The sequence below is a fragment of the Aspergillus vadensis genome (genome assembly GCF_003184925.1).
Source record: "Aspergillus vadensis CBS 113365 unplaced genomic scaffold BO88scaffold_6, whole genome shotgun sequence".
Lineage (NCBI taxonomy): Eukaryota > Fungi > Ascomycota > Eurotiomycetes > Eurotiales > Aspergillaceae > Aspergillus > Aspergillus vadensis.
In genome coordinates, this window is record NW_020292044.1 from 644,011 (window position 1) to 665,271 (window position 21,261).

Consider the following 21,261-nt stretch of genomic DNA (forward strand, 5'->3'; position numbering starts at 1 on the left):
GAATTGTAGATGCCAATGGCTATTTACTAAGCATTTCGATAGAGAACCCGTCTGGAATGAGGACCAGATTCGAGTTAGAGTGGCGTCAGGAGCAGGGGTTGTACGGGAAGTAACCAAGCTTTGGTTGTACTCATGTCGACTCGGATGAAGTGCCGGCTCCTGACAACCAGCATTTGATAGTTGATACTACATCGGGAGAATGATGAGCCTGGGGAATTGATACTCTTCTGATAGCAGTGCTAATTAGCTATGAAATTGATGCCTAAATTTATAGGGGTGAAGGAGGATGGGCCGGAAATGCAAGCCAGACAGACCCATGATTGAACCCTGCAGAGAGAGCCCACCTGTAGAGAGTATGGGATATCTGATCCGGAAACACGTTCCAGGAAGGAGTAGCAGCAGCAATAGCAAGACTTGAACATCGAATCGAGGGCCGATTTGTCAACGGAGACGGTCTAGATATGGTGGCCAGTGGACGGGAATGGCGCAGACCCGAAAAAGGAATGCGTGGTGGGGTCACTCAGTCTCGGGCGGTCTTCTTGATAATACAGTTCCCCCTCCAAAGCCCTACCAATCGAAGAGTTTCGGTATCCTTCTGCTTCGGATCACCTCATGGCGCCGTGGGCGGGCCGTCGCCGCGTTATTCGTTGCCCTTGACACAGGAACCATTCATTCAACTGAAGCTAAGGTCGAATTACCCGCCACAGGCTCGCTGCCCCCGTTCCGTCTCCCCTTCTTCCCTATATAACCAACCTTCCATTCCCTTCCCAATCTTCTTCACTCTCACAACTCACTACTACTACCCAATCACTCATACCTTTCTTAGTACACCTTATTACCAACTAATCTCATTCACAATGTCTGGCCTCAACCCCGGTGACAGCTTCCCCGCTGACGTTACCTTCTCGTGAGTATTCTCTTCATTCTTCTATCCTCTCTCTCTTTCTTTGCCCCTCCCCCACCGTCTTCCGCCTTTCCGGTTGCTGGTGTCTCTCGAGCAGCAACGCAACCATATACTGTTGTCACCATACACTATTATTAGTACATTCACTAACATTCTTACCTCACACAGCTACATCCCCTGGTCCGAGGAGAAGGGCGAGATCACCTCTTGCGGTATCCCCATCAACTACTACGCCTCCAAGGAGTGGGCCGACAAGAAGGTTATCCTCTTCGCCCTCCCCGGTGCTTTCACCCCCGTCTGCTCTGCTCGCCACGTCCCCGAGTACGTTGAGAAGCTCCCTGAGATCCGCGCCAAGGGTGTCGACGTTGTTGCCGTCCTTGCCTACAACGATGCCTACGTCATGAGCGCCTGGGGCAAGGCCAACCAGGTCACCAACGACGACATTGTAAGATCCCCTTCTTCTTCTCTCGTTTGTCCTTCAGACCAATGATACTAATTTTTCTATAGCTCTTCCTGTCTGACCCCGAGGCCAAGTTCTCCAAGAGCATCGGCTGGGCCGACGAGGAGGGCCGCACTGGTCGCTACGCCATCATCATCGACCACGGCAAGGTCACCTACGCCAAGCGTGAGCCCGCCAAGAACCACCTCGAGGTATGTTTTCTACTCTTCTCATGTCCAGGTGAATAGCTACTAACCATCATTGCAGTTCTCGAGCGCTGAGGCCGTCCTCAAGCAGCTGTAAACGTGTCATTTAAAAGACGATAGACATGGCAGGCGTCCGATGATAGATAGCGTTGACATTCATATTCTGGTGGGATAATGAAGTTAGAAATTAGAGACAGCCACTAGATAGAAAGAAAATCAACGCGCTTACGAAGCTACGACAACAATGTTCATATTGTAGTGTGATGTCAGTACGTAGTATAATTATGTCCAACGATCATCTAAGATAACCTTAAAAGTAAAGAAAAAAAAAAAAAAAAAAGGAAAGAAGATATAGAAAGCGAAAAACAAGCTACTAGTCCACCCCCAGCTAAGACCGATCTACCAAAAACCCGAACATCAAAGCGTCAACAAGAACTAAAGTACTAGGATTAAACTTGAGCATTTAACCGTCAGCCAACGATCATTGGTTGCGTTGCCATTTTGTTGCGTCGGAGTGGCTGCTCCCATCACTAGTAGTTTCTCACTCTGTCGGCCGGAAAACTGAAAGTCGACGACGGACGACGGAACAGACACCGCGCTAAACCAAACCAAACCAACCCAAACCATTCCATCATTTCATTTCATTCCGTACCCGGACCGGACCTTTCTGCAGGGATCTTAGAAAGCTTTAATTGACTCCAACAAATTCTCCTCACCTACAAATCTAAATGATATATTAATTCCAAGAAATTCCCTTCGCACACAAACGCACAGCACATCTCATCGGCCATCATGGCCTCCCTCCCACCGAAGCGCAAACCTGCTGCTAACTTCTCCGCCGCCGCCGCCCGCAAACGCCAAAAAACATTCGATGCGCGCTCGCTCGCCGTGCAGGCCGCCGACGCGGCACTGTCAGCCTCCGGAGAACTAGATGTCGCTGCGTACGTGGAAGCAAGAGAATACGAGATCCGGTCGCTGGAGTCGGGCATTCAGCGATCGAAGAATGCATTGACGAGTCGGGCGTTCCAGAAGGTGCCGAGGTCGTTGAGGAGACGGACGGCGAGTCATAATGTGAAGAGGGTGCCGAAGAGGTTGAGGGCTAGGGCGAGGAGAGAGGTATGTATATATATATTCCCTTTCTTTTTCAAAGTCAAGATTACTATTATTGGTGGTCCAGTGAAGATTCTAATGTGTGACTATGATTCTGTGTACAGATGATAGAAGACAACACCCCCACGGTATCATCACGAACCCGCAAACCGACCGAACAAATGCGCATTCGGCTCGAAACGGCCCGGCGACTACAGAACCTGAACGCGAAGACGAAAGCCAAGCGCGCGGCCGTGAAAGCTCAGCGAGATAAAGAGGTCCGGGAGTCGTTGGAAGAATCCGGTAGTCATGCGTATGAGATTGCGCCGCGGGTGCCGAAAATTAAGAAGAATAAATTGTCCAGGCCGAATCCGCCGGAAGCTAGGTTTAAGAAACGTCAGCAGTGCAAGACTTGGTTGCCGACTCATATGTTTCATGCGAAGAGGGCGCATATGGCTACTTCTAAGGATCCGTTGTGGAGGTTCGCGGTGCCGTTGTCGCCGACGGAGAAGAGTTATCGGCCTACGCATCGCGCGAGGGGGTCTAGAGGTGCTGTGGCGTGGGATATGAGTTATTTGGCGACGGTGCAGTTGGAGGGCACGGTGGGGGCGATTGAGGGGGTATTGAGGGCTGTTGGGGTTGAGGGGGAGAAGGCGTGGGGAGGGAAGGGGAGGAAGTGGAGGGCTGGCACGAGGGGGTTGAGGAGTTGGGTGTATGAGTGGGAGGGGGAGAGGAGGCCCATTGCGCCGGTTACGTTGGTTTGGTGTGCTGAGGTGAAGGGGGAGGATGTGGAGATGGTGGATGCTGATGAGAGTGGGAAGCAGAAGAAGGGGAAGAAGGGTTGGAGAAAGGTGTTTGTTCGGGTGCATCCGTCTGCGTTTTTGCAGTTGTGGAATGCCCTGCTGGGTGTTTCGAAGAAGCAGAATCCTCCTGTGATGGTCGAGGACTTGCGGTTTGAGATTGGCAGTATCGAAATCACTGGTCCGGGAGCTACGGAGGCGTTACTTGCGTCGTTCAAGCCGGTTGCTGTGGATGGGAAGGATGTCGCTGCGGACAGCCCGGAGACTACTTGGACTTCTCTCCTGGGGGTAACGAACCCTGCATCTCTGCCGCAGGACGCCGTCCTTGGGTTCTCTGTCTCTGACCCTCGGCTCGAGTTTCCGCCCAAGACTATGAAGCCATCGTCGTCAGAGGAGGAGATGCAACGGCTGGCTATACTACTCTCGTCGTGGTCGCCGGATAACACGCAGACGGCCCCTGCTCTCTTCGATCGTCGCGCCCGGTTAGCAGCTGCACGCCAGTTGCCTAGCCAAAAGGCTATAAATCGGCGTCGAACCGAAGCTGGTCCTGGCGTACGCCCGCCCGCCAAAGACACCGACCCCAAGATACCTGTGATGGTACTCGCCAGTCGACCTACCCATTCCAAGAGCAGCAGCGCACCTGGAACCTGGACTGTCCTTCTCCCATGGAAGTGTGTGCTTCCGTTCTGGTACTCGCTGATGTACTATCCCCTCTCGAGCGGCGGAAACCCCAGATTCGGCGGTCTGAAAGAGCAGCAGCAGCTCTCGTTCGAATCAGGAGAGCCTTGGTTCCCTGGGGACTTCCCAGGAACCCGCGCTGGGTGGGAATGGGGCCTGCGCGAGAGAGAAGAAGCGAAGCGAGAGTGGGAGCGACGTCCTAAGGGGCGCAGAACCGAGTTTGAGAGCATCGACCTGAGAAACGGACAAAAGGGTGAGATAGGACGTGGTTGGGCCTGCGACTGGGAGAGACTCGTTCAAGGAGCACCAGAGGCGAGCAATACAACCGACAAGGAACAGCCCTCAGAGACTGAAACCAAACTGGATGACACCACCAACGCCCAAGACAACGACGCCCATGCCACCATTCCACCACTGAACATCCACCAGCTCTCAACATCCGAAGCAACCCGCGCCCTAACCGACTCCTCCACCACCATCAACACCTCAGCCCTAGCAACAGTCAAACTCACCCTTCTCAACCGCGGCACACCCACCCCCCGAGCCCGCATCTACCGACTCCCAACCACCGATCGCGAGCTTCGCCAGGACTGGCTCACTCTATCATCAAAGCAACCCTACGATGGTCTCAGGGATGAGCTCCAGAGGAAACAATCTCGATCTGCGGCCAACCTCGGCCCTGAAGATGTCAAGCAAAAGCTCGCTGCATCCCTTATCACTCCGTCTGCGGGTGACGATGTTCGTCAGAAACATTTGCCGGTCCCGACGGAGGAGGATCTCATTGGCTTCGTTACCACGGGAAATTATAACCTTGCTGAGGGAAAGGGTACGGGGATTGGGTCTGTCTTGTTGTCGAAGGTGCAGAAGGGGAAGGCGAGTGGGAGGAATATGTGTATTGTAAGGAGTGCGGGGGAGACGGTGGCGAGGATCGGGTTTTGGGAGTTGGTTTGATGTGTATGGATGGATTGTGTGGCTTTGTTGCGTGATACCCTGTGTGTCTTTGATTGATTATTTGGGGAGGAGGGGGTTAGAATTGAGCATAGAATTATGATAGAGATGAATATTCATGATCTGCCCATACAGTTGGGAGATTTTAACCACGCACTTGTATGTATGCACCTTTACGCCAATCACAGCATAGTACTACTAGTAAAGGATAAACGATGAAAACAGAAACCAGTAACCTTCTCTAGCAAGCTAGGTATACATATACACACATGCACAAACCGGGATTGATGACTCGGCAACAGCAGCAGCAGCAGCAGTCGAACACACCACTATACCTCAACTCTCTCTATCAAATATATCCATCCCATCATCATCAACACCTATGGAATAAATCATCTACCCAACAATCCGATCCACAAACCCCTCCTCCAACCTAGCAACCTCCTTCTTAAACGCCTCAACCTCCTTCCAACAATCCAACGGCCTCCGATCATTCAACCTCAAACAACTCACCACATCCGATCTAGCCTTCTCAATCCCCGCATCAATCTCAACCAACTTCTTCCGTCCCTCCAACTTCGCCCTCAACTCCTCAATCTCACTGTTCACGCTCTCCCGCGACAGTTCCCGGTTAATCGGCTGCTGCGCCGCCTCAACCGCCGGAGCAGCAGCTGCGAAGTAGCTCTCCCGCCCCGCGAACGGGATCCGGGGCGCATCCAGGTCCAGAGATCCGGGTGGGTAGTAGGAGGAAGCTGCACCCCCACTGCTGGGAGTGTAGTTGGGCGCGGGTGTCGAAGAAGAGACGTCTTTGGCTTCGGCAAGCTTCTTCTCGATCTCGGCCAGCGTTTGCTGTTCGCGGGCACGAAGGCGCTCGAGTTCTTGGGCTACGCGCTCTTGGATTTGGAGTTCGAGGGAGCGGGCGCGTGCGGAGTCGGTCTGTTTTCCATTTAGAGATGGGGGATTTAGATGGGGTTGGGTTGGGAGGAGTTGGGTATGGTAGGTAGGTGGGAAATGTACGTACCTCGGTGTTGGACTGGAGGCCGTCAACGAAGTTGGCGGAGAATTGGACGGGGGAGGAGCTGTGTAGGATATAGCTGTTAGCCTGGTATTCTGTTTTTATTTCCATTGTGGCCGTGTTTGATGGTTTGAAGGGTGTCGCCCCATGTCGAATTATTTATTTATATGGTAGGTATGATCATCCTCGGTGAAGAGAGTCCGGCTTCAATAGCTTGCATTGAGCCCAAGCCAATCGATATACCAACACCCTCAGAGCAATATATAATTGTCCAATGTAACAAGCAAAGCAATCCTACCTCGAGAAAACGTGCTTCGAGTCGGCCGGAGCCGCGGGCTTAGAGCTGCCGGCGCCCATGATGTGCGGATATCGGGTTTCGTGTGTCCGTGAACTTCCTTCAGCCGAAGCTGTCTTTGTTGTTGTTGTTGTTTGGTGGACCGGAGGGAGGAAAGAGGCGAGTGTAGTAGTTCGGTTTCAGTGGAACACCGCAATTGGCCGCCGAGAGATCCTGATCGAGGGCAATTCCTGTGTCGGAGCAGGGAATTGCATATCGTCAAGGTCCGTTTCTGAAGCCGACTTCCGCCGGGTCACGTGCGATTAGTCATTTTATGCCTGAGGCAGAAACTGGCTGCTGCTTGTTGTTGATGCCTTGGGGTGCCTGGAGAGGATCGGTGGTGTGTTTATGCCTCAGGCTAGTAACTGTTGCTGGATTAGTCACGGGGTTTCCGTTTTGGGATGGCTGGCTTTTTTACTTTCTTGGACGCTGGAGGTTGGGTAGAGATGCAGTTGGTGCCCGGGGTTACTGGGATGGTTGGCTTGGGGAAAGTGTATTATATTGGGGGGTTCTTATTGTACCTTAGGTGGTTTTTGGGTGTTGGTGGTGTTGTTTTGAGTGGTTGGGTTGAGGGTTAGACTTTGGATCTCACTCAGAGGGTCAAATCATGGGCATGGATAGAGTCGATGGTGAGAGAGGTGTTTCACATGAGTTACTAAATAGCACAGACATAGGTATATTGTATGCTTTCTCTACAAACTCAGACTAGCCATTCTTATGTTGGTGAGTGGTATACTGTGTCGGATCTCACGTGCTTGAAGATCGCTCGGCCTATCGTCTTGTTCGCGATAACTCTAGGTAGGTGACGTAGCGATGTAAACTACAAAGTACTCCGTACTCTCTACATGCAAACAATAAGTGACAGACCTGACAGACCTGACAGATCGAAGCCTTTAAGTGGCTGATCCTGAGAAGGAATCTCGCAGTGATACTGCAGCATGCAGTGGATGGTTGCTTGCATAGGCTGGACGGTTACTTAAGGTTACGTCGAGACGAGAATCCCCTGATCATCATCTTCTGACAGCTGGACTAGTCCGTCCAAAAGCAAACAGCCGTAGTGACATAGTCAATTGTAGTGTTGATTCCGATCCTGGTACTAGTAGGATGCTCATGTCAGCATCTCCAGGTTCCCCAATGCCCCAGACGACCGCATCCGGAGACGGGGAAGGCCAGCATCACCAATTGACCAATTCACCACTCACCGCGTGGTCTCACCCTCTCCTGACTGACGCAGAGGCCAAGCACGAGAATGGCATTGTGGCATTGCATTGTGTGCAACAGCCAACAGCCATCCTCGCCCTTCCATTCCCTTCGCTGCTAACCAATTCCCTCTCACCGGTGAACGACGGCTTGAAACCCCACCAAGTTGGTTTCATGCGTCATGGCAGACACGCGGGCGGATTCGCTACCGACTCGCGGCAACCCCGTCTTGCAGGCAACTAGGCCACATTTTAGTGCGAGGAGTGGCATCTGGAGACTGGAGACTGGAGAGAACCACGCACTAAGTCAGTAAACCTGGGACAAGTGCGAGACATCGGCAATGCGAGAAGTCGGGAAGGGGAGGGAAAGCAGAGAGAACTGGAAGTGGTAGTGAACCCTTTTCCAATTTCCCTTTGGCCACGCCTGGCAAACCCGGCGAACCCGGCGTTCCCGTTGGCTTGAGCCTGTCGGACTGACCTCATCGACCCCTCCACAGTGCAAGATTATTACTTAGTTCTTTACTGGGCTTCATGGCTCTGGCTATTAATACGCCCACTTGTTCCCCCTTCATCATCGTATGCTCATTCCGGATAATAGTTATTAGACTCTTCCTGCTCGTATCCTCCTCCTCCTGATCCTTATCCTTTGTTCCCTCCACATCCTCTACTCTACTCTACTCTCTCCATCTCCATTCCCCGAATTCCCTCCAGCTTCCGTCTGCCCCTCCCCATATTTACTTGAACCCCACCATCCGGTTTCCTCCTTCACCACTTTTTTTTTCTGCACACTGTATTTGTTGTGGTCTCAACACGTCCCTTGAGGCTCCTTTTATTTTCCCTCTCCTCACAATCTCCCTCATATCCACATCTTCTCCGTCATCATGTCATCTGCTCTGCTGTCCGAGGCTGCGCGCATTGCCAGCCAGTTCGATTACCCCGCTGCTGAGGTGCAACGTGGAGTAACGGAATACATTCGCGAGATCGATGAAGGTCTGTCTAAGGAGCACACGACCCTCAGTCAGATCCCGACCTATGTCACGGCAGTGCCCAATGGCACGGAGAAGGTACGTTTCACACCAATCAGCTCCCTCCGCAGAACAGCAGCTGACCTGGTCGTCGGCAGGGTTTGTACCTGGCAGTAGATCTCGGCGGCACCAACTTCCGCGTGTGCTCGATCGATCTACATGGAGACACTACCTTCTCTCTTACCCAGTCCAAGATCATGATTCCTCGTGAGACCATGGCGTCCGGTACGGCCAAGGATCTCTTCTTGTTCTTGGCCCGCCAGATCGAATCGTTCCTGCGCATTCACCACAACGACCACTTCGAGGCTCACGTGCGACGCCGCAATGAGAAGAATGGCAACTGTGAAGAGGACCTGTTCGACTTGGGTTTCACCTTCAGTTTCCCCGTGCGTCAGCTGGGCATCAACAAGGGTACCCTGATTCGCTGGACGAAGGGCTTCAACATTCCCGATGCGGTGGGTCAGGATGTCTGTGCCTTGCTGCAGAACGCCATCGATGATCTGGGACTCCCGGTGCGCGTGGCTGCCTTGGTCAACGACACTGTCGGAACCTTGATGGCTCGTTCATACACCTCTCCTGGAGAGACGGGCACTTTCCTGGGTGCTATCTTCGGCACGGGCACCAATGGCGCCTATGTGGAGAAGCTGGACCGCATCACGAAGCTGCAGACCATTGAACACTCCGAGTACGACAAGACCACCGGTGAGATGATCATCAACGCCGAGTGGGGCAGCTTCGACAACCACCTGAGTGTCCTGCCGAACACCATCTATGACCAGCAGCTCGATGCCGACAGCAACAACCCAGGCATCCAGATGTTTGAGAAGCGCGTCTCGGGTATGTTCCTGGGCGAGATCTTGCGTCGCGTCATGCTGGACATGCAGCGCAACGAGTCCCTGGGCTTCCTCAAGACTGGCGGGGCTTCCACCGTTTCTGTTCCCAAAGAGTCTTCCCTGTACCGCCAGTGGGGTATTGACACCAGCTTGTTGAGTCTGGTCGAGGCCGACAAGACTGAGAATATGGAGCAGATCAAGGTCGCTTTGAAGGACCACCTCAAGATCGAACGCCCCACCACCGACGACTGCAAGGCCATCCAGACCGTTGTTCACGCCATTGGCAAGCGTGCTGCTCGTCTGAGTGCCGTCCCGCTGGCTGCTGTCCTCCTCTCCACTGGCAAGCTGCAAAAGGACGACCTCGTAGACATTGGTGTTGATGGCAGTCTGGTCGAGTTCTACCCCAACTTCGAAGGCTACATGCGCGATGCCCTGCGCGAAGTGCCCGAGGTTGGCGAAGCCGGCAACAAGAAGATCCGCATTGGTATCTCCAAGGATGGCAGTGGCGTGGGTGCTGCTCTGATCGCCCTCGTTGCTAGCAAGGAGGATGCCCGCAGAAAGTCGCAATAGTGGCCATCAGGACCATCTCGCAGGATTTCCGCATTGGTTAGGTGTTTGCAGAGCGGTTGGGAGGACGGATGTTTGGGCATATTTGATCTTTTACGGCGTTGTACAGCTTACTGGAATTGTGAATATATCCTAGGTCGGAATGAATTCTTTCTTATTACTATTATCTTGATTCATATGGCGACAGCACTGTAGCTTGCCAACCAAGGAGTAGTTGGGCTGACAGGGCCAGTCCGAATTTTAACGCTGCTAAGCCAACACGCGTTGCTCCTGAGTTGCCAACGCGACCAAGCGAACAGCGAACAAAGCGACGGCACGAGAAGCGAGGATGCTATTGCCCGCCACAGCCGCCCAAAACCACCAACTCCAACTGAAAGAATTCAATAGTGCCTGATTTAGAGTCTGTCTTTCTTTGACCACTTAATTGGCAACAAAAGTCAACGACAGAAATAGCATGCAGGTACTTAGTCTAGATGCAGTCTGGCTCCCACCAATCCTTGCTTCAGGGGCAGAGGTGAGTCTCCGATCGAAGTTAATCCATCCATCTTGGAATTCCCCTATTCCGAGATTCTTTGTGGGGGAATATCCCGCCTGATCATTCCCAACTGACAGGAATCTTTCAAGGGCTCTCTCCGGATAGAAATCTTTCCGATGCCGGAATGTCAGAAGCAAACCATCCACTTTCAGTGTGACCCTCGCTTTGCCCCGTCACGCTGCCAACCCCTCCGGGGTATACCTGCAGCTTGCACAACCTGACCAATGCTTCGGAATACGGATTGCTTCTGCTCCTGAGTGGTTTGGAGCCTTGACATGCGCAACAAAGCAAGGGGTGGCCATTGGGCCAGACTGGCGTGGCTACGAGATGGTGACACAAGCTGGCTTCCATTACGGCAATTGTCGTCAGCCAGTGAAGCCGGAAGGAGGCTTTCCTTGAGCCGTCTTTCTCTTCACTGCTGATCTTCCTTCCTGCCACCTTTGTTAATCGTTCCTGGAGTGATTCTTAGATAACTGCTTCATTTGCAGTCAAAAGGAGGATTTCTTCTTCTGCCATCTACACTGTTGACTGTTGCCCTAAGTACCGTCATCTGCTTTGGTTGTGAGATTGGTTTGGGTCTTGCACACCTATTCTCGCCATGGATGCTTCCAACGCTGAGAAGCAGCAGGGACCGTTTGCTGAGCTGAAACCATTCAAGGTCACGCAGGCAGAAGGCAACGGTTCCGCTAGAAGCAAAGAGAGTACTCTCGTTGACTCTGCGCGCGACACCTCCCCTCATTCACAGACGGTCGAAGCACAGCAAGAGCCCAAAGCGCCCAGCTCGATACATAGCCATGATGCGGAGCCTGAGCCAGAGTATCCTACTTCGTGGAGGCTCACGCTGATTGTGATTGGACTGTGTTTTTCGATTTTCTGCATGGCCTTGGTAAGTATTCCACTACATAGCCAAGCGGTCGTGCTAATAGTATCAGGACAACACGATTCTGGCGACTGCAATCCCCAAAATCACAGACCAATTCCAGTCACTCGGCGACGTGGGTTGGTACGGCAGTTCCTACCTCCTTACAACGTGCTGCCTCATTCTGGCCTTCGGCAAGCTGTACACTTTCTACTCCACCAAATGGGTCTATCTGATGGGGCTCGCGATCTTCGAGATCGGTTCTCTGGTCTGTGGTGTGGCTCCCAACTCGGTTGCGCTGATTATCGGGCGGGCGATAGCTGGCCTTGGGGCCGCCGGAGTCTTCTCAGGAGCCATGATCATTATATCTCAGACTGCACCGCTGAAATGGAGGCCTTTCCTTACCGGCTCTATTACCTCCATGTATGGAATCGCCAGTGTAGCAGGGCCCCTGATGGGCGGTGCGTTCACCGATCATGTCAGCTGGCGATGGTGTTTCTATATCAACCTTCCCATTGGCGGCGCGACCATCTTCTTCATCCTGCTATTCTTCAAGGCACCCAAATCAGTCAAGAGTGCCCAGGGGCTCAAGGATAAGCTGTCGCAGTTTGACCTTCCTGGCACATTTGTCTTTTTGCCCGGAGTCATTTGCGTACTGTTGGCACTGCAATGGGGCGGGACCACTTACGAATGGGGTAATGGCCGCATCATCGCCCTGCTGGTGTTGTTCGGTGTCCTCATCGGTATATTCATCGTGCTACAGATGTGGGGTAACGAGAAAGCCACGATCCCTCCACGGCTGATCAAGAATCGAAATGTTTGGGGTGCTGCACTGTTCAGCTTCTGCGTCGGCGGTTCCTTTTTCGTGGCAGTTTACTACGTGCGTATCCCACCATCAAAATACCCTATATTTCACTAACATCTGCAGCTCCCCATCTGGTTCCAAGCCATTAAAGGCGTCAGCGCCACCAAATCCGGCATCATGAACCTGCCCATGCTACTCAGCGTCGTTATCTTCTCCATCGTAGCTGGCGGCCTCGTCTCCACATTCGGATACTACACCCCATTCATGCTCATATCCCCAATCCTCATTGCCGTCGGCGGCGGCCTTCTCTCCACCATGGGCGTGCACTCCTCGGCCGGCCGCTGGATCGGATACCAGATCATCTTCGGCATGGGCGCAGGCCTGGGCATGCAGCAGCCGATGATGGTGGTTCAAGCAGCGCTGAAAATCGCCGATGTTCCCAGCGCGACGGCGATCGTGGCGTTCACGCAGACACTAGGCGGAGCACTGTTTGTCTCTGTAGCGCAGAACGTCTTCCAGAACGAACTGCGAAAGAACCTGGCACAGGTATCAGGTATTGACCCTGCTTCTGTGATGCAGGCGGGAGCAACGATGCTACGGCATGTTGTATCTGCGGATCAGCTGCCGGCCGTGCTAGAGGCGTATAATGGAGCCGTGACGACGACGTTCTATGTTGCCGTAGCCATGGGAGCGTTGAGTATATTTGGAGCGTTGCCTATTGAGTGGATATCTGTGAAGGGTAAGAAGATCGGGCCGCCGGCAGCGTAGTCTGCCAGAAGCTATGATTTTTATTTGCGTGTGATTACTTATAAATTGTATAATGCTAGTTAAGCGACAGGCAGACGATAAATAGATCTAATAAGAAATGATGGATGGCCAAGACGAGGTATCACGCTGACAAAAGAAATGTAAAGACTGACCCATGCACAACTCTAAGAACAGCAACAGCAACAACAGCAACACACACAATAGAAATAAAGAAATAGAGAGAGAAAGAGAAAGAGAGAGACTAAACAACAGCATACAAACTCAAATACACCCCCCAAATAACCCCACACGCACTCCCAAACACGACGCGCCGATCCACCGGCACAACCGTATACATGAGCAACGAGACAATCGGTCTATATTTGAGTCTTGCGATCATGATGGGTTTGAAGTCCTGCCCAGACACACAATTAGCATATCCCAAATTCCCAAATCATGGGCCCTAATAAAATAAACAAAATAGGGAAATGAAAGAGAGAAGAACATACCTCAACAACCAACCCCCAAACACCCCCAACACCCACCCCCTTGAGCAAATTAATGAGAACAATAAACAGTACGATATTCCCTACACTCCCCACCGTCTGATCAAGGAGGAATTTCATGAGGAAGTTGTACCAGCCTCCTCTGGTGCGTCTGTGCTGTTGTGCGGGGAGGAAGTTGTGGGGTGTTTTCTTCTCCTTGAGGAGGACGGTGGAGGTTGGGTCCGGGATGGAGATGTAGATTTCTCCTATCCCTGGACCTGGACCTCCTCTTTTAGTAGTTCCATTAGGGGTTGAGGTTCGTGAAGGAGGGGAAAAGTTGTTGTTGTTGTTGTTAGTAGTAGATGGGGATGAGGATGCACCACGGAAAAGAAACCCCGGATACCGCCGTTCAAGATACCTCTGCCAGATGAAGTTTGGGGGAACGATTATTATCCCGTAGGTGATGAATTGGAGGAGGGCGGGGAGGTTGGGGGTGAATGTTGATTTCTTTCATTCATTTAGTACTGGGTTTGGTTTTGGGGGGAGGGGGGGGGGGGGGTATGAATGTTGGGTTATATCTGGGGGCAGCTTACGGATTTCCGATGATGGTCTATTATTTGTGCTAGGATGTTGGCGATGGCGTTTAGAATGGTGGATTGGATGAAGGTTGTTGTTAGGGGGGAGACCATCTTTTCTCTCTCTCTCTCTCTCTCTCTCTCTCTCTCTCTCTCTATCCCTTATTATTATTTCAGGGGGTTATTTGGGGTAGAGTGGTTTGCGGGTTGCTTTAGTGAGGGGAGAGAAAGGGTCCTTGTTGTTGTGGTTGTGGTTGTTGTGGTTTAAGGGATGGTGATGATGGGGTTAGGTTAAGGAATGAACATGGTTTGGTATCATGTATGGCAGTTGTAAATAAAGTTAAGGGATGAATAAAGTAGTATAAAGAATAGTACAAGGTAAGTTAACTGATTAAAGATTAAACGAATGAATAAGGTGGGTATGATATTGCATTCTCATCCCCATAGTCTTCGGGTGATATGTTCATGCAGTGTGGGCACGTGTCCTTTCTGGCTTGGTGTCTTACTCTTTCTGCCATCTTACTACAAACAACATTTACAATTGACCGAGCAAACGTAGATACAGATATAGTTTAATAATAATACTGTTAACCTACTGCACACGCGCCCGTACAATCACATCCGGTCCCTCTTTCGCACTGGTAAAATGGTCCACCAGTGCCAAATGTCCGCCCTCATCCTCTCCTCTCCGATCCGCCAATTCCATATCAAACAAAAACATCAACCGCGCAATCGTCAAGCGCATCTCCATCAGCGCCATGCTCTTCCCAATACATCCCCGCGGCCCAATACTAAAGGGACAGAATGCCCGCCGCGCCATCTCCACATCCTCCCGCGTTGTCTGCCACGCCTCCATCCCCGTCTGACAGATCGCCCCTTCGATCCACCGCTCCGGCAAATACGCCCCGGGCTGTCGGTAATAAGCCGCCTGCCGGTGGATCGAGTACGTTGGCGTCCCGCAATCCGTCCCGCCCGGCAGGAACACCCCGTCCACCACCGCTCCGCCCTCCATCACTTCGCGCGGGGGCGCCCCGGGCACCGCGGGCGCCAGCCGTAGCGCCTCGTCCAGGCACGCCTTCAAGTACACCAGCTCGTTCAGCTTGCTGCCCGTTACGATCTCTTCGACCGAGGAGAAGCTCTCCCGGACCTCTTTCTGCAGCTGCGCCATCGCATGTGGGTTGCGCACCAGGTAGAAGATCGTCGCGGCTAGCGTCGTCGACGTCGTGTCACTGCCCGCGATCATCAGCACATTGGCCTCGCCCCAGAGCTCAGGGGTTGTCAAGCCCTGGCCCGTCTCGGGATCCCGGGCGTTGAGCAGGTAGTAGAAGAAGTCTCTTTTGGCGTCGTGGCCGGCCTTGGTACGTTCTTGGGCGCGCTTGGTCGCTTCCACGCGCGAGTTCATGATGAAGTTCCAGCGGTCATTGGTGAGTCGGTGGATGAAGAGTTGGTCGAGGTGCCATCGATCTAGAGGCATCCAGAGACCGCACTGTTTTGTCGGTTAGATTCAGTTCTTAACAACAATAGCAGCTCAAGACATACCACATAGTGTCGGTTTGCAGCCCGATCGACAAGCTCAATCAGCCGTCTCCGACTACTCTCGATCAACATGTCGAAGCTCTTTCCGAAGCACAACTCGCCCATCACATCATACGTGAGGTAGCTGAACCAGCGGCCCATGTCCTGCACCACGCCTGTCTGCTGGGCACGCGTTAAGCCTGCACACAGTTGCCGCACGTGCAGCAGCATCACGTCTTCCATGCTCTTGAGTGCATGGTCGGAAAAGGCCTGGCTCAGTACTCGTCTTTTCCGGCCATGCATGACCTTGTCGATGACGTTGTGTGTGTTGTACACGCCTTTGATGGCGGGGAAGGCATTGTAGAAATCGGCCTTCTTGAGCCGCTTACCGTGTCCGTAGATGTCATGGAGGCCTTGAGCAGTATTCACTGAGACAAAATTAGGTGCGACGCGGACATGAGAGCCGTATTGTTCGTGAAGAGCGCAGAGCCACAGGTGTCGGTCTCCCTGGAGGCCATGGTAGAGCTGGACCCAGGGAGTGAGGGAGGCGAGCAAGGGACCTGGGATGCGGCGAAGAGGGTGGAAGAAGCGATTGTAAATTGCGTAGAAAGAAGACTGATGTTGTCAGTATGCATTGCAAGTATGCAAGGTGACACCTTATCGACATGATACAGAAGGTGTAACGGAGAATCGGTATCAACATACCAACCCCACGAGCAAGGCAAGCAACCCCCACCCTATGCGGGTTATAGAGATAGCCTGCCAGCCAATTTGGGCCAACATGGCTGTCGAATCCTAGTGCAATAGTGTGTGATGCTAAGAGGTGGAATAATAATAGGAAGCTGAAGTATATAGTTCGGCCAGTCAACGAGCACCGAAGCTAGCCGGGGCCAACCGAGGCCGAGTTCAACTCAAAAAGGAAATCCCCGCAAGCGGATAACAAAGACAGCAAATGACGACAGTCACTCGAGATATCAGAACCACTATCCAGATGGCTGTTTCACTTACAAGACACTCACTAGCACTCGAGACTCGTCTACCGCTTTATAGCTCTCTCTGGCTCGGTTACTGACGGGCTTTCCCTCGCGTCTTGTGCCCCTCCATCCCCTCCCTCCCTCCTCATTTTCGAGTACGAAGTGTCTTCCATGGAACTATGTAATATTCATCGATTTAGCGCAATAGCTGCGAGGATGCGTCATCGTGGCCAGCACCGGCTGGTATGTGTATCTACATAGAGAAGTCCGGTTGTCGGACCTCCTGGCCCGGTTACCCCGGGTGCTTCATATCTCTACACTGTATATGAGAGTTAGTAGCTTTAACCGCTGATCTGTTGGAACCCTTCATTAGGATCTCGATTGGTAATGCTCATGCTAATATTGCTGCTGTCATTCCGCGTCGTGTACACCGTCGGAGGATATATAACCACTCCTGCTATGTGTCTTGTCTTCTGACGGAGCATTGCTTATCGATCCATGTCAGAGCGGTAGTATTTCCTGGAGCTCGTGGCCCAATCATTGTGTGCTTATATCGCGGGCCTTATCGGACATAGCTGGGAGAGTCTCGGGCTGTTGCTACCCACTGTATTTGCATTAGAGCATCGGCTACTGTTGTCCGGCTTGCAGACAATGTAACCAGCCAGTTCGGATAAGCTATTATGTCAAAAGCCTCTCATGTGTAACCGTGGAGACCGCCATCGAGAATCCACTGCTCGTTATCATCATTATCGTCCTGCACTCGCCGCCACGTCTGTTTCCGCTCTTTGCGTGCCGCGTCCGCTTGCTCTCCGTCCGCCGACTTCCAGACCGGTCGCAACAGCCCTCCAGCTGCAAGAAGAGGATTGTGGCTGAATGCCTTACCGCTGCTTTCCCTGTTCTCCCCATCTCCGAGCTCCTCCTCTGCCCTTGCTTCGGCTTCCTCCTCCGCGGAAGGGCCCGTTTCCGCAGGCCCAGCCGATTGGTAGACCCTCCTCACCTTTCCTCCCTTGATATCCAGACTCATTATAGTCTTCTTTTTCTCCCATTCCGGCCGTGCCTTTTCCTCCATTTCCCGCATAATCCGCTGCTGTTTCTTAAGGGCCAGTGCTCGCTGCGCAGGTGTCATCCACAGCGTAGATGCTACGTTCGGGGTCTCAAAATCTGCCGCCTCGTCCACCACACGTGTCCGCTTGGCGTTCTGCGCCTGGAACGCAAGCAACTTGTCCCGATGCGCCTTGGCAGCGTCAAGTTTACTGGGAGCTCCTGAGCCCATTCCAGGGCCACCCTCCCGATGTACACTCTCATTGTGCGCGCGCATCTTCTCCTGACCACGCTCCGCCCGCAGCTCCCGTATCATGCTCTGGATCTCGTCATTCGACAGGAGAGGTGTTTTGCAAAACGAACACGGCTGTAGCCCTTCCAGCGAGCAAATGATCTTCCCGCAGTTGAGGCAATTCGGCGCGGGATCAAAAAGAGGATGGATACTAGCGTTGCATGTGCATTTGCGTGCGCCACCACTCAGCGTCGGATTCGTAGATACCTCCAAAGCGGCAATGGCAGCCGTCAAATCAGTAATATTATTCGTAGTCAGCGATCCCTTGGACGATGAGCCGGTCCCCGTACTGCTCCCACCAGCTCGAGAGGCAGACTTGGCCGCCTTCGACTTGACATTCGGTAGTAGATCCGAGATCACAGGCCCAGCGGCAGAAGGCGGGTTTTTAGCCGGTGTTGGTCTCGGGGCCGGTGAATGGTTTCGCGAAGAGGTAGCGGGTGCCTCGCGGGAAGAGATTAACGGTGATGGTGATAGACCGGTGTCCAGTGTGCCTTCTCTCGCGCTTCCTTCTTGTCTGCTCCGGCTAGAGACGGGCATGTAGTCCTCATCCTGGTCCTCCTTCCTGTATCCACCCGTCACATTTCCAAAATTGTCTGGTCGGCGAACAGGTCCGGCGCTGTGTAGTGGTGGCTTCGACTTCTTGCCCCTCTTCGACTGCGTTCCCGAATAATTGTTCCTAGATGTGGACTGGCCGCTCGGTGCGGGTGACGGCGCGTTAGATCGTGGGGGTGGTTCTCGTCGCGAGCTGAATGCAGAAATGAATTCGAACGCGGCGGGAGAGTCGCCCAGAAGGTTTTTGAGGTGTTCGGCGCCTTCTTCTTTGGAGAGGCTGGCGGCGTAGGTGATGATCTGCGTGAGCGACTCCTCGTCCAGCGGGAGAATTTGGCTCAGTCTGGGGACGGCCCAAGAGATGAGGCTGGTGTTGCTCATATCGCTAGTAGTCAGAGGTTAGAGAAATTGTTAGCGACTGAGTTAATTGAGGCTCATGGTGGATGCGCGTCATAAAATGTGGATGATGGATCGAGCAAGCGGGCCAGACGATGACGGAAGGAAGGTCCCGAAGTGGGCTGTGAGGCCATACTTTTCAGGCCAACAACATTGTATACTAGCTTGCAACCACGAGCTTTCGAGATATCACAACTCAATTTGGTGTATCCCATAAGTCATTTCATATAGTATTCATGCCAGTATGCATAGGGCTCAACTTCAAGGTAAAGCAATGTCCAAACATCTCCATAGAGCAGCCCTGCTCAGGATTGCAGTCGTCCAACACACCATGAAGTCTACGAGGTTACACTTTGTACTCTTGTCTTGAAACCACTTTTCATGCACACGAATTAGTGGTAGCTTCGAACTGAGTCAACTATGCCACGGGGAACATCGGGATAGCTATCGAACAACCGTAGCAAGGGCTCTTGATAGAACTCCTCATTGAAGGGTGTCCCACTACCTTGGTTATATCCATTGCACCTATTGTTCCACTGTATCAACAGTATGCATGGTAGAACCTCCAACGATCTGAGATATGGTTGACTTTCAGCTCAACTGCTCAGCTTACACAAGAGGCTTCTTTGGTCGACTTAATCTGTATACCCAATCTTAAACCAATCGATTGATTGTAAACCCCGAACTGACCTATTGCCAGAATATTGTACATACAACCGCATAAAAATCTATCATTCAAGAGAACAGCACACAACACCTATAATAAGAAACGGAAAGAGAAAGGCTAGAGACGATGCCGAGCAGGTCCCTATTCGACTCGAGAGTACTAAGGTAGGAGGTTCCCGTCGACGCCGTTGATGCCGGGTATTTACGTCAATATCGTTAAGCAAACGGAGATATGTCCAAGGCCTTGTCCAACGCAAACAGGTCTGCAGTCTGCAAGAAGCAAGGTAAAAATAATGTTGAAAGGGATGTGTAGAAAGGTATAAGGTGTGGAAAGAAAAGAAGAGAAAAGAAAGAGAGAAAGAAACACCGAAGGCTTAAGAGTTATCCCCGTTCGCTTCACTCTTGATGTCCCCGTCACCAGAGCCGGCGGCGTCACTTGCTGCGGCCATGTCTGGCGTAAGCCCGTTTTTCAGCTTGCTAGGCGGAGGTGGCTTCTTCCCTGACAATTTTTTGGGGGCTCCTAACTTCTTCTTCTTCGTCGGAAGAGTTGCTGGAACGTCGTCATCCACTAGTGGACGCTTAGGTGGAGCAGAACTGGGTGTACTGGCACCATTTTCCATTGGGGTCTTGTTGCGGTTGGTCTGTCGCCCTGATAAACCCAAGCACCGGTCCAGGTGCTGTGCAACTCGAGTTACAACAAAGTATCTCGGGCAGTTCGGGCATTTCACAGTCGGGAAGGACACCTTTTCTGGGGCTGCTTGTTTGAAGGAACTGTCAGGCGTTGTGGGAGGGCTTGAAGCTGGAGTGTTGGACGTATTTGTCTGTTTCTTCTTCTTCGGATTCAGCTTGTCCGTGGCAAACGGGTTTCCATGAACATCGTGCCCCGGCTTGTTGATCATAGGCTGCTTCTGGCAATACTCCCGATATGGATCTGGGGGAGCCCGAGCCCCGACACCCGTTACTGGGTATAATAGACGAGGCAATCGGCACTCCGGACAGATGATCTCTTTCGTGGTTTGGAGAGGGTTTCCCTTGAGGTAAACCTTGCCTTCATCAAAGACAGCCGCATCTGTCTCCACATGTATATCCTTAAGTTCCTCAAGGTCAAGATCACCGGGCTTAAATGCACCAGCTGGCTTCCCACTCTCTTCACGACGTTTGGATGCCTCTTCATCGGCTTTTTGCCTTGCAGTAACGACCGCTGAGCGCATACGGGAGACCTTTTCGTCGCGATGCACCTTCGCAACTATATCATGAATTATATTATAGAAGGTATCGTTGAGGATATCGCATGTCTATTGGTGTCAGGATTCATTGCAAAAGCCCAGAGACGCTACTGTGCCGCAGCCGGAAGCATACGGGCCTGAACGTACCAATTTTGCAAGCGTTCCTGAAGGAAAGGAACTTCCATTCTCTTCAGCTCCATTCGACTCGCCCATTTTGGCAATGTTCTGCAGGACTGGAAAGTGTTAGAGCTGAAGCATATTCCAAGACTGAGCTTTTAGGAAACAAGCAGGCAAGAAATGCAGATGAGTTGGGTAGCCCAGCACATCGCATACATCGCGATAATGCACTCGACAGCAAGCAGTACCGATGAGGTAACGCAATGGTCGCGCGAATACTGCAAAGTCCAAGACAACTGTCGAGACATACCTCTGCTGGTGTATGCAAAGTAATCACGCGCCAATTAGAGCGGAACTTGCAGTTGACAAACAGCTGCTTCCACACAACTCTGAACAATTATCCCCAGTATCAAACCGATGGCGCCATGTAGGTTTGCGCAGG

At 52.3% G+C, this 21,261-nt stretch overlaps 9 protein-coding genes across 9 annotated transcripts; 4 read left to right on the forward strand and 5 right to left on the reverse strand.

Moving 5' to 3' along the window:
* The first annotated feature begins 765 nt into the window (after nucleotides 1–765).
* Nucleotides 766–1,789, forward strand: BO88DRAFT_403313 (peroxiredoxin family protein). The gene is made up of 4 exons (XM_025706333.1): nucleotides 766–907; nucleotides 1,073–1,349; nucleotides 1,412–1,555; nucleotides 1,611–1,789. The coding sequence occupies exons 1-4, from the start codon at nucleotides 858–860 to the stop codon at nucleotides 1,644–1,646; spliced, it is 507 nt and encodes a 168-aa protein (XP_025564922.1). The 5' UTR covers nucleotides 766–857; the 3' UTR covers nucleotides 1,647–1,789.
* Nucleotides 1,790–2,183: 394 nt separating this feature from the next.
* Nucleotides 2,184–5,218, forward strand: BO88DRAFT_384724 (ribonuclease P/MRP protein subunit POP1). The gene is made up of 2 exons (XM_025704716.1): nucleotides 2,184–2,665; nucleotides 2,764–5,218. The coding sequence occupies exons 1-2, from the start codon at nucleotides 2,342–2,344 to the stop codon at nucleotides 5,065–5,067; spliced, it is 2,628 nt and encodes an 875-aa protein (XP_025564923.1). The 5' UTR covers nucleotides 2,184–2,341; the 3' UTR covers nucleotides 5,068–5,218.
* A 62-nt stretch (nucleotides 5,219–5,280) lies between these two features.
* On the reverse strand, nucleotides 5,281–6,507 carry BO88DRAFT_403315 (Mic19 family protein). Its single transcript, XM_025706334.1, has 2 exons — nucleotides 6,086–6,507; nucleotides 5,281–6,000 (listed from the first exon to the last, which is right to left on the reverse strand). Exons 1-2 carry the CDS (start codon nucleotides 6,188–6,190, stop codon nucleotides 5,461–5,463), a joined length of 645 nt encoding a protein of 214 aa, XP_025564924.1. The 5' UTR covers nucleotides 6,191–6,507; the 3' UTR covers nucleotides 5,281–5,460.
* A 2,058-nt stretch (nucleotides 6,508–8,565) lies between these two features.
* glkA (glucokinase glkA) lies at nucleotides 8,566–10,190 on the forward strand. The gene has a single exon (XM_025706335.1). The coding sequence runs from the start codon at nucleotides 8,853–8,855 to the stop codon at nucleotides 10,038–10,040; it is 1,188 nt and encodes a 395-aa protein (XP_025564925.1). The 5' UTR covers nucleotides 8,566–8,852; the 3' UTR covers nucleotides 10,041–10,190.
* Nucleotides 10,191–11,170: 980 nt separating this feature from the next.
* On the forward strand, nucleotides 11,171–13,004 carry BO88DRAFT_335417 (MDR family MFS transporter; the record flags this gene model as incomplete). Its single annotated transcript, XM_025702844.1, has 3 exons — nucleotides 11,171–11,458; nucleotides 11,505–12,311; nucleotides 12,360–13,004. 3 exons carry the CDS (start codon nucleotides 11,171–11,173, stop codon nucleotides 13,002–13,004), a joined length of 1,740 nt encoding a protein of 579 aa, XP_025564926.1.
* On the reverse strand, nucleotides 12,979–14,458 carry BO88DRAFT_433933 (uncharacterized protein). Its single transcript, XM_025709454.1, has 3 exons — nucleotides 14,062–14,458; nucleotides 13,493–13,975; nucleotides 12,979–13,398 (listed from the first exon to the last, which is right to left on the reverse strand). The coding sequence occupies exons 1-3, from the start codon at nucleotides 14,155–14,157 to the stop codon at nucleotides 13,246–13,248; spliced, it is 732 nt and encodes a 243-aa protein (XP_025564927.1). The 5' UTR covers nucleotides 14,158–14,458; the 3' UTR covers nucleotides 12,979–13,245.
* Nucleotides 14,459–14,622: 164 nt separating this feature from the next.
* On the reverse strand, nucleotides 14,623–16,607 carry BO88DRAFT_403321 (cytochrome P450). Its single transcript, XM_025706336.1, has 3 exons — nucleotides 16,264–16,607; nucleotides 15,583–16,173; nucleotides 14,623–15,529 (listed from the first exon to the last, which is right to left on the reverse strand). Exons 1-3 carry the CDS (start codon nucleotides 16,339–16,341, stop codon nucleotides 14,636–14,638), a joined length of 1,563 nt encoding a protein of 520 aa, XP_025564928.1. The 5' UTR covers nucleotides 16,342–16,607; the 3' UTR covers nucleotides 14,623–14,635.
* Nucleotides 16,608–16,743: 136 nt separating this feature from the next.
* BO88DRAFT_245150 (zf-C2HC5-domain-containing protein) lies at nucleotides 16,744–18,894 on the reverse strand. Its single transcript, XM_025702165.1, has one exon. It carries the CDS (start codon nucleotides 18,793–18,795, stop codon nucleotides 17,227–17,229), a length of 1,569 nt encoding a protein of 522 aa, XP_025564929.1. The 5' UTR covers nucleotides 18,796–18,894; the 3' UTR covers nucleotides 16,744–17,226.
* Nucleotides 18,895–19,458: 564 nt separating this feature from the next.
* Nucleotides 19,459–21,217, reverse strand: BO88DRAFT_361823 (SGF11 family protein). Its single transcript, XM_025703892.1, has 2 exons — nucleotides 20,850–21,217; nucleotides 19,459–20,771 (listed from the first exon to the last, which is right to left on the reverse strand). The coding sequence occupies exons 1-2, from the start codon at nucleotides 20,913–20,915 to the stop codon at nucleotides 19,851–19,853; spliced, it is 987 nt and encodes a 328-aa protein (XP_025564930.1). The 5' UTR covers nucleotides 20,916–21,217; the 3' UTR covers nucleotides 19,459–19,850.
* Nucleotides 21,218–21,261: the final 44 nt, after the last annotated feature.

Coding starts and splice junctions, on each gene's coding strand:
- BO88DRAFT_403313 (XM_025706333.1), top strand. CDS start 858: ATGTCTGGCCTCAACCCCGGTGACAGCTTCCCCGCTGACGTTACCTTC. Junction 908..1,072: donor CCCGCTGACGTTACCTTCTC/GTGAGTATTCTC, acceptor TACCTCACACAG/CTACATCCCCTGGTCCGAGG. Junction 1,350..1,411: donor AGGTCACCAACGACGACATT/GTAAGATCCCCT, acceptor ATTTTTCTATAG/CTCTTCCTGTCTGACCCCGA.
- BO88DRAFT_384724 (XM_025704716.1), top strand. CDS start 2,342: ATGGCCTCCCTCCCACCGAAGCGCAAACCTGCTGCTAACTTCTCCGCC. Junction 2,666..2,763: donor GGGCTAGGGCGAGGAGAGAG/GTATGTATATAT, acceptor TTCTGTGTACAG/ATGATAGAAGACAACACCCC.
- BO88DRAFT_403315 (XM_025706334.1), bottom strand. CDS start 6,190: ATGGAAATAAAAACAGAATACCAGGCTAACAGCTATATCCTACACAGC. Junction 6,001..6,085: donor GCCTCCAGTCCAACACCGAG/GTACGTACATTT, acceptor AATGGAAAACAG/ACCGACTCCGCACGCGCCCG.
- glkA (XM_025706335.1), top strand. CDS start 8,853: ATGGCGTCCGGTACGGCCAAGGATCTCTTCTTGTTCTTGGCCCGCCAG.
- BO88DRAFT_433933 (XM_025709454.1), bottom strand. CDS start 14,157: ATGGTCTCCCCCCTAACAACAACCTTCATCCAATCCACCATTCTAAAC. Junction 13,976..14,061: donor TAGACCATCATCGGAAATCC/GTAAGCTGCCCC, acceptor AATGAATGAAAG/AAATCAACATTCACCCCCAA. Junction 13,399..13,492: donor TTTGGGGGTTGGTTGTTGAG/GTATGTTCTTCT, acceptor GTGTCTGGGCAG/GACTTCAAACCCATCATGAT.
- BO88DRAFT_403321 (XM_025706336.1), bottom strand. CDS start 16,341: ATGTTGGCCCAAATTGGCTGGCAGGCTATCTCTATAACCCGCATAGGG. Junction 16,174..16,263: donor TTGCCTTGCTCGTGGGGTTG/GTATGTTGATAC, acceptor TGACAACATCAG/TCTTCTTTCTACGCAATTTA. Junction 15,530..15,582: donor CTGCAAACCGACACTATGTG/GTATGTCTTGAG, acceptor CCGACAAAACAG/TGCGGTCTCTGGATGCCTCT.
- BO88DRAFT_245150 (XM_025702165.1), bottom strand. CDS start 18,795: ATGAGCAACACCAGCCTCATCTCTTGGGCCGTCCCCAGACTGAGCCAA.
- BO88DRAFT_361823 (XM_025703892.1), bottom strand. CDS start 20,915: ATGGGCGAGTCGAATGGAGCTGAAGAGAATGGAAGTTCCTTTCCTTCA. Junction 20,772..20,849: donor CAGGAACGCTTGCAAAATTG/GTACGTTCAGGC, acceptor TGACACCAATAG/ACATGCGATATCCTCAACGA.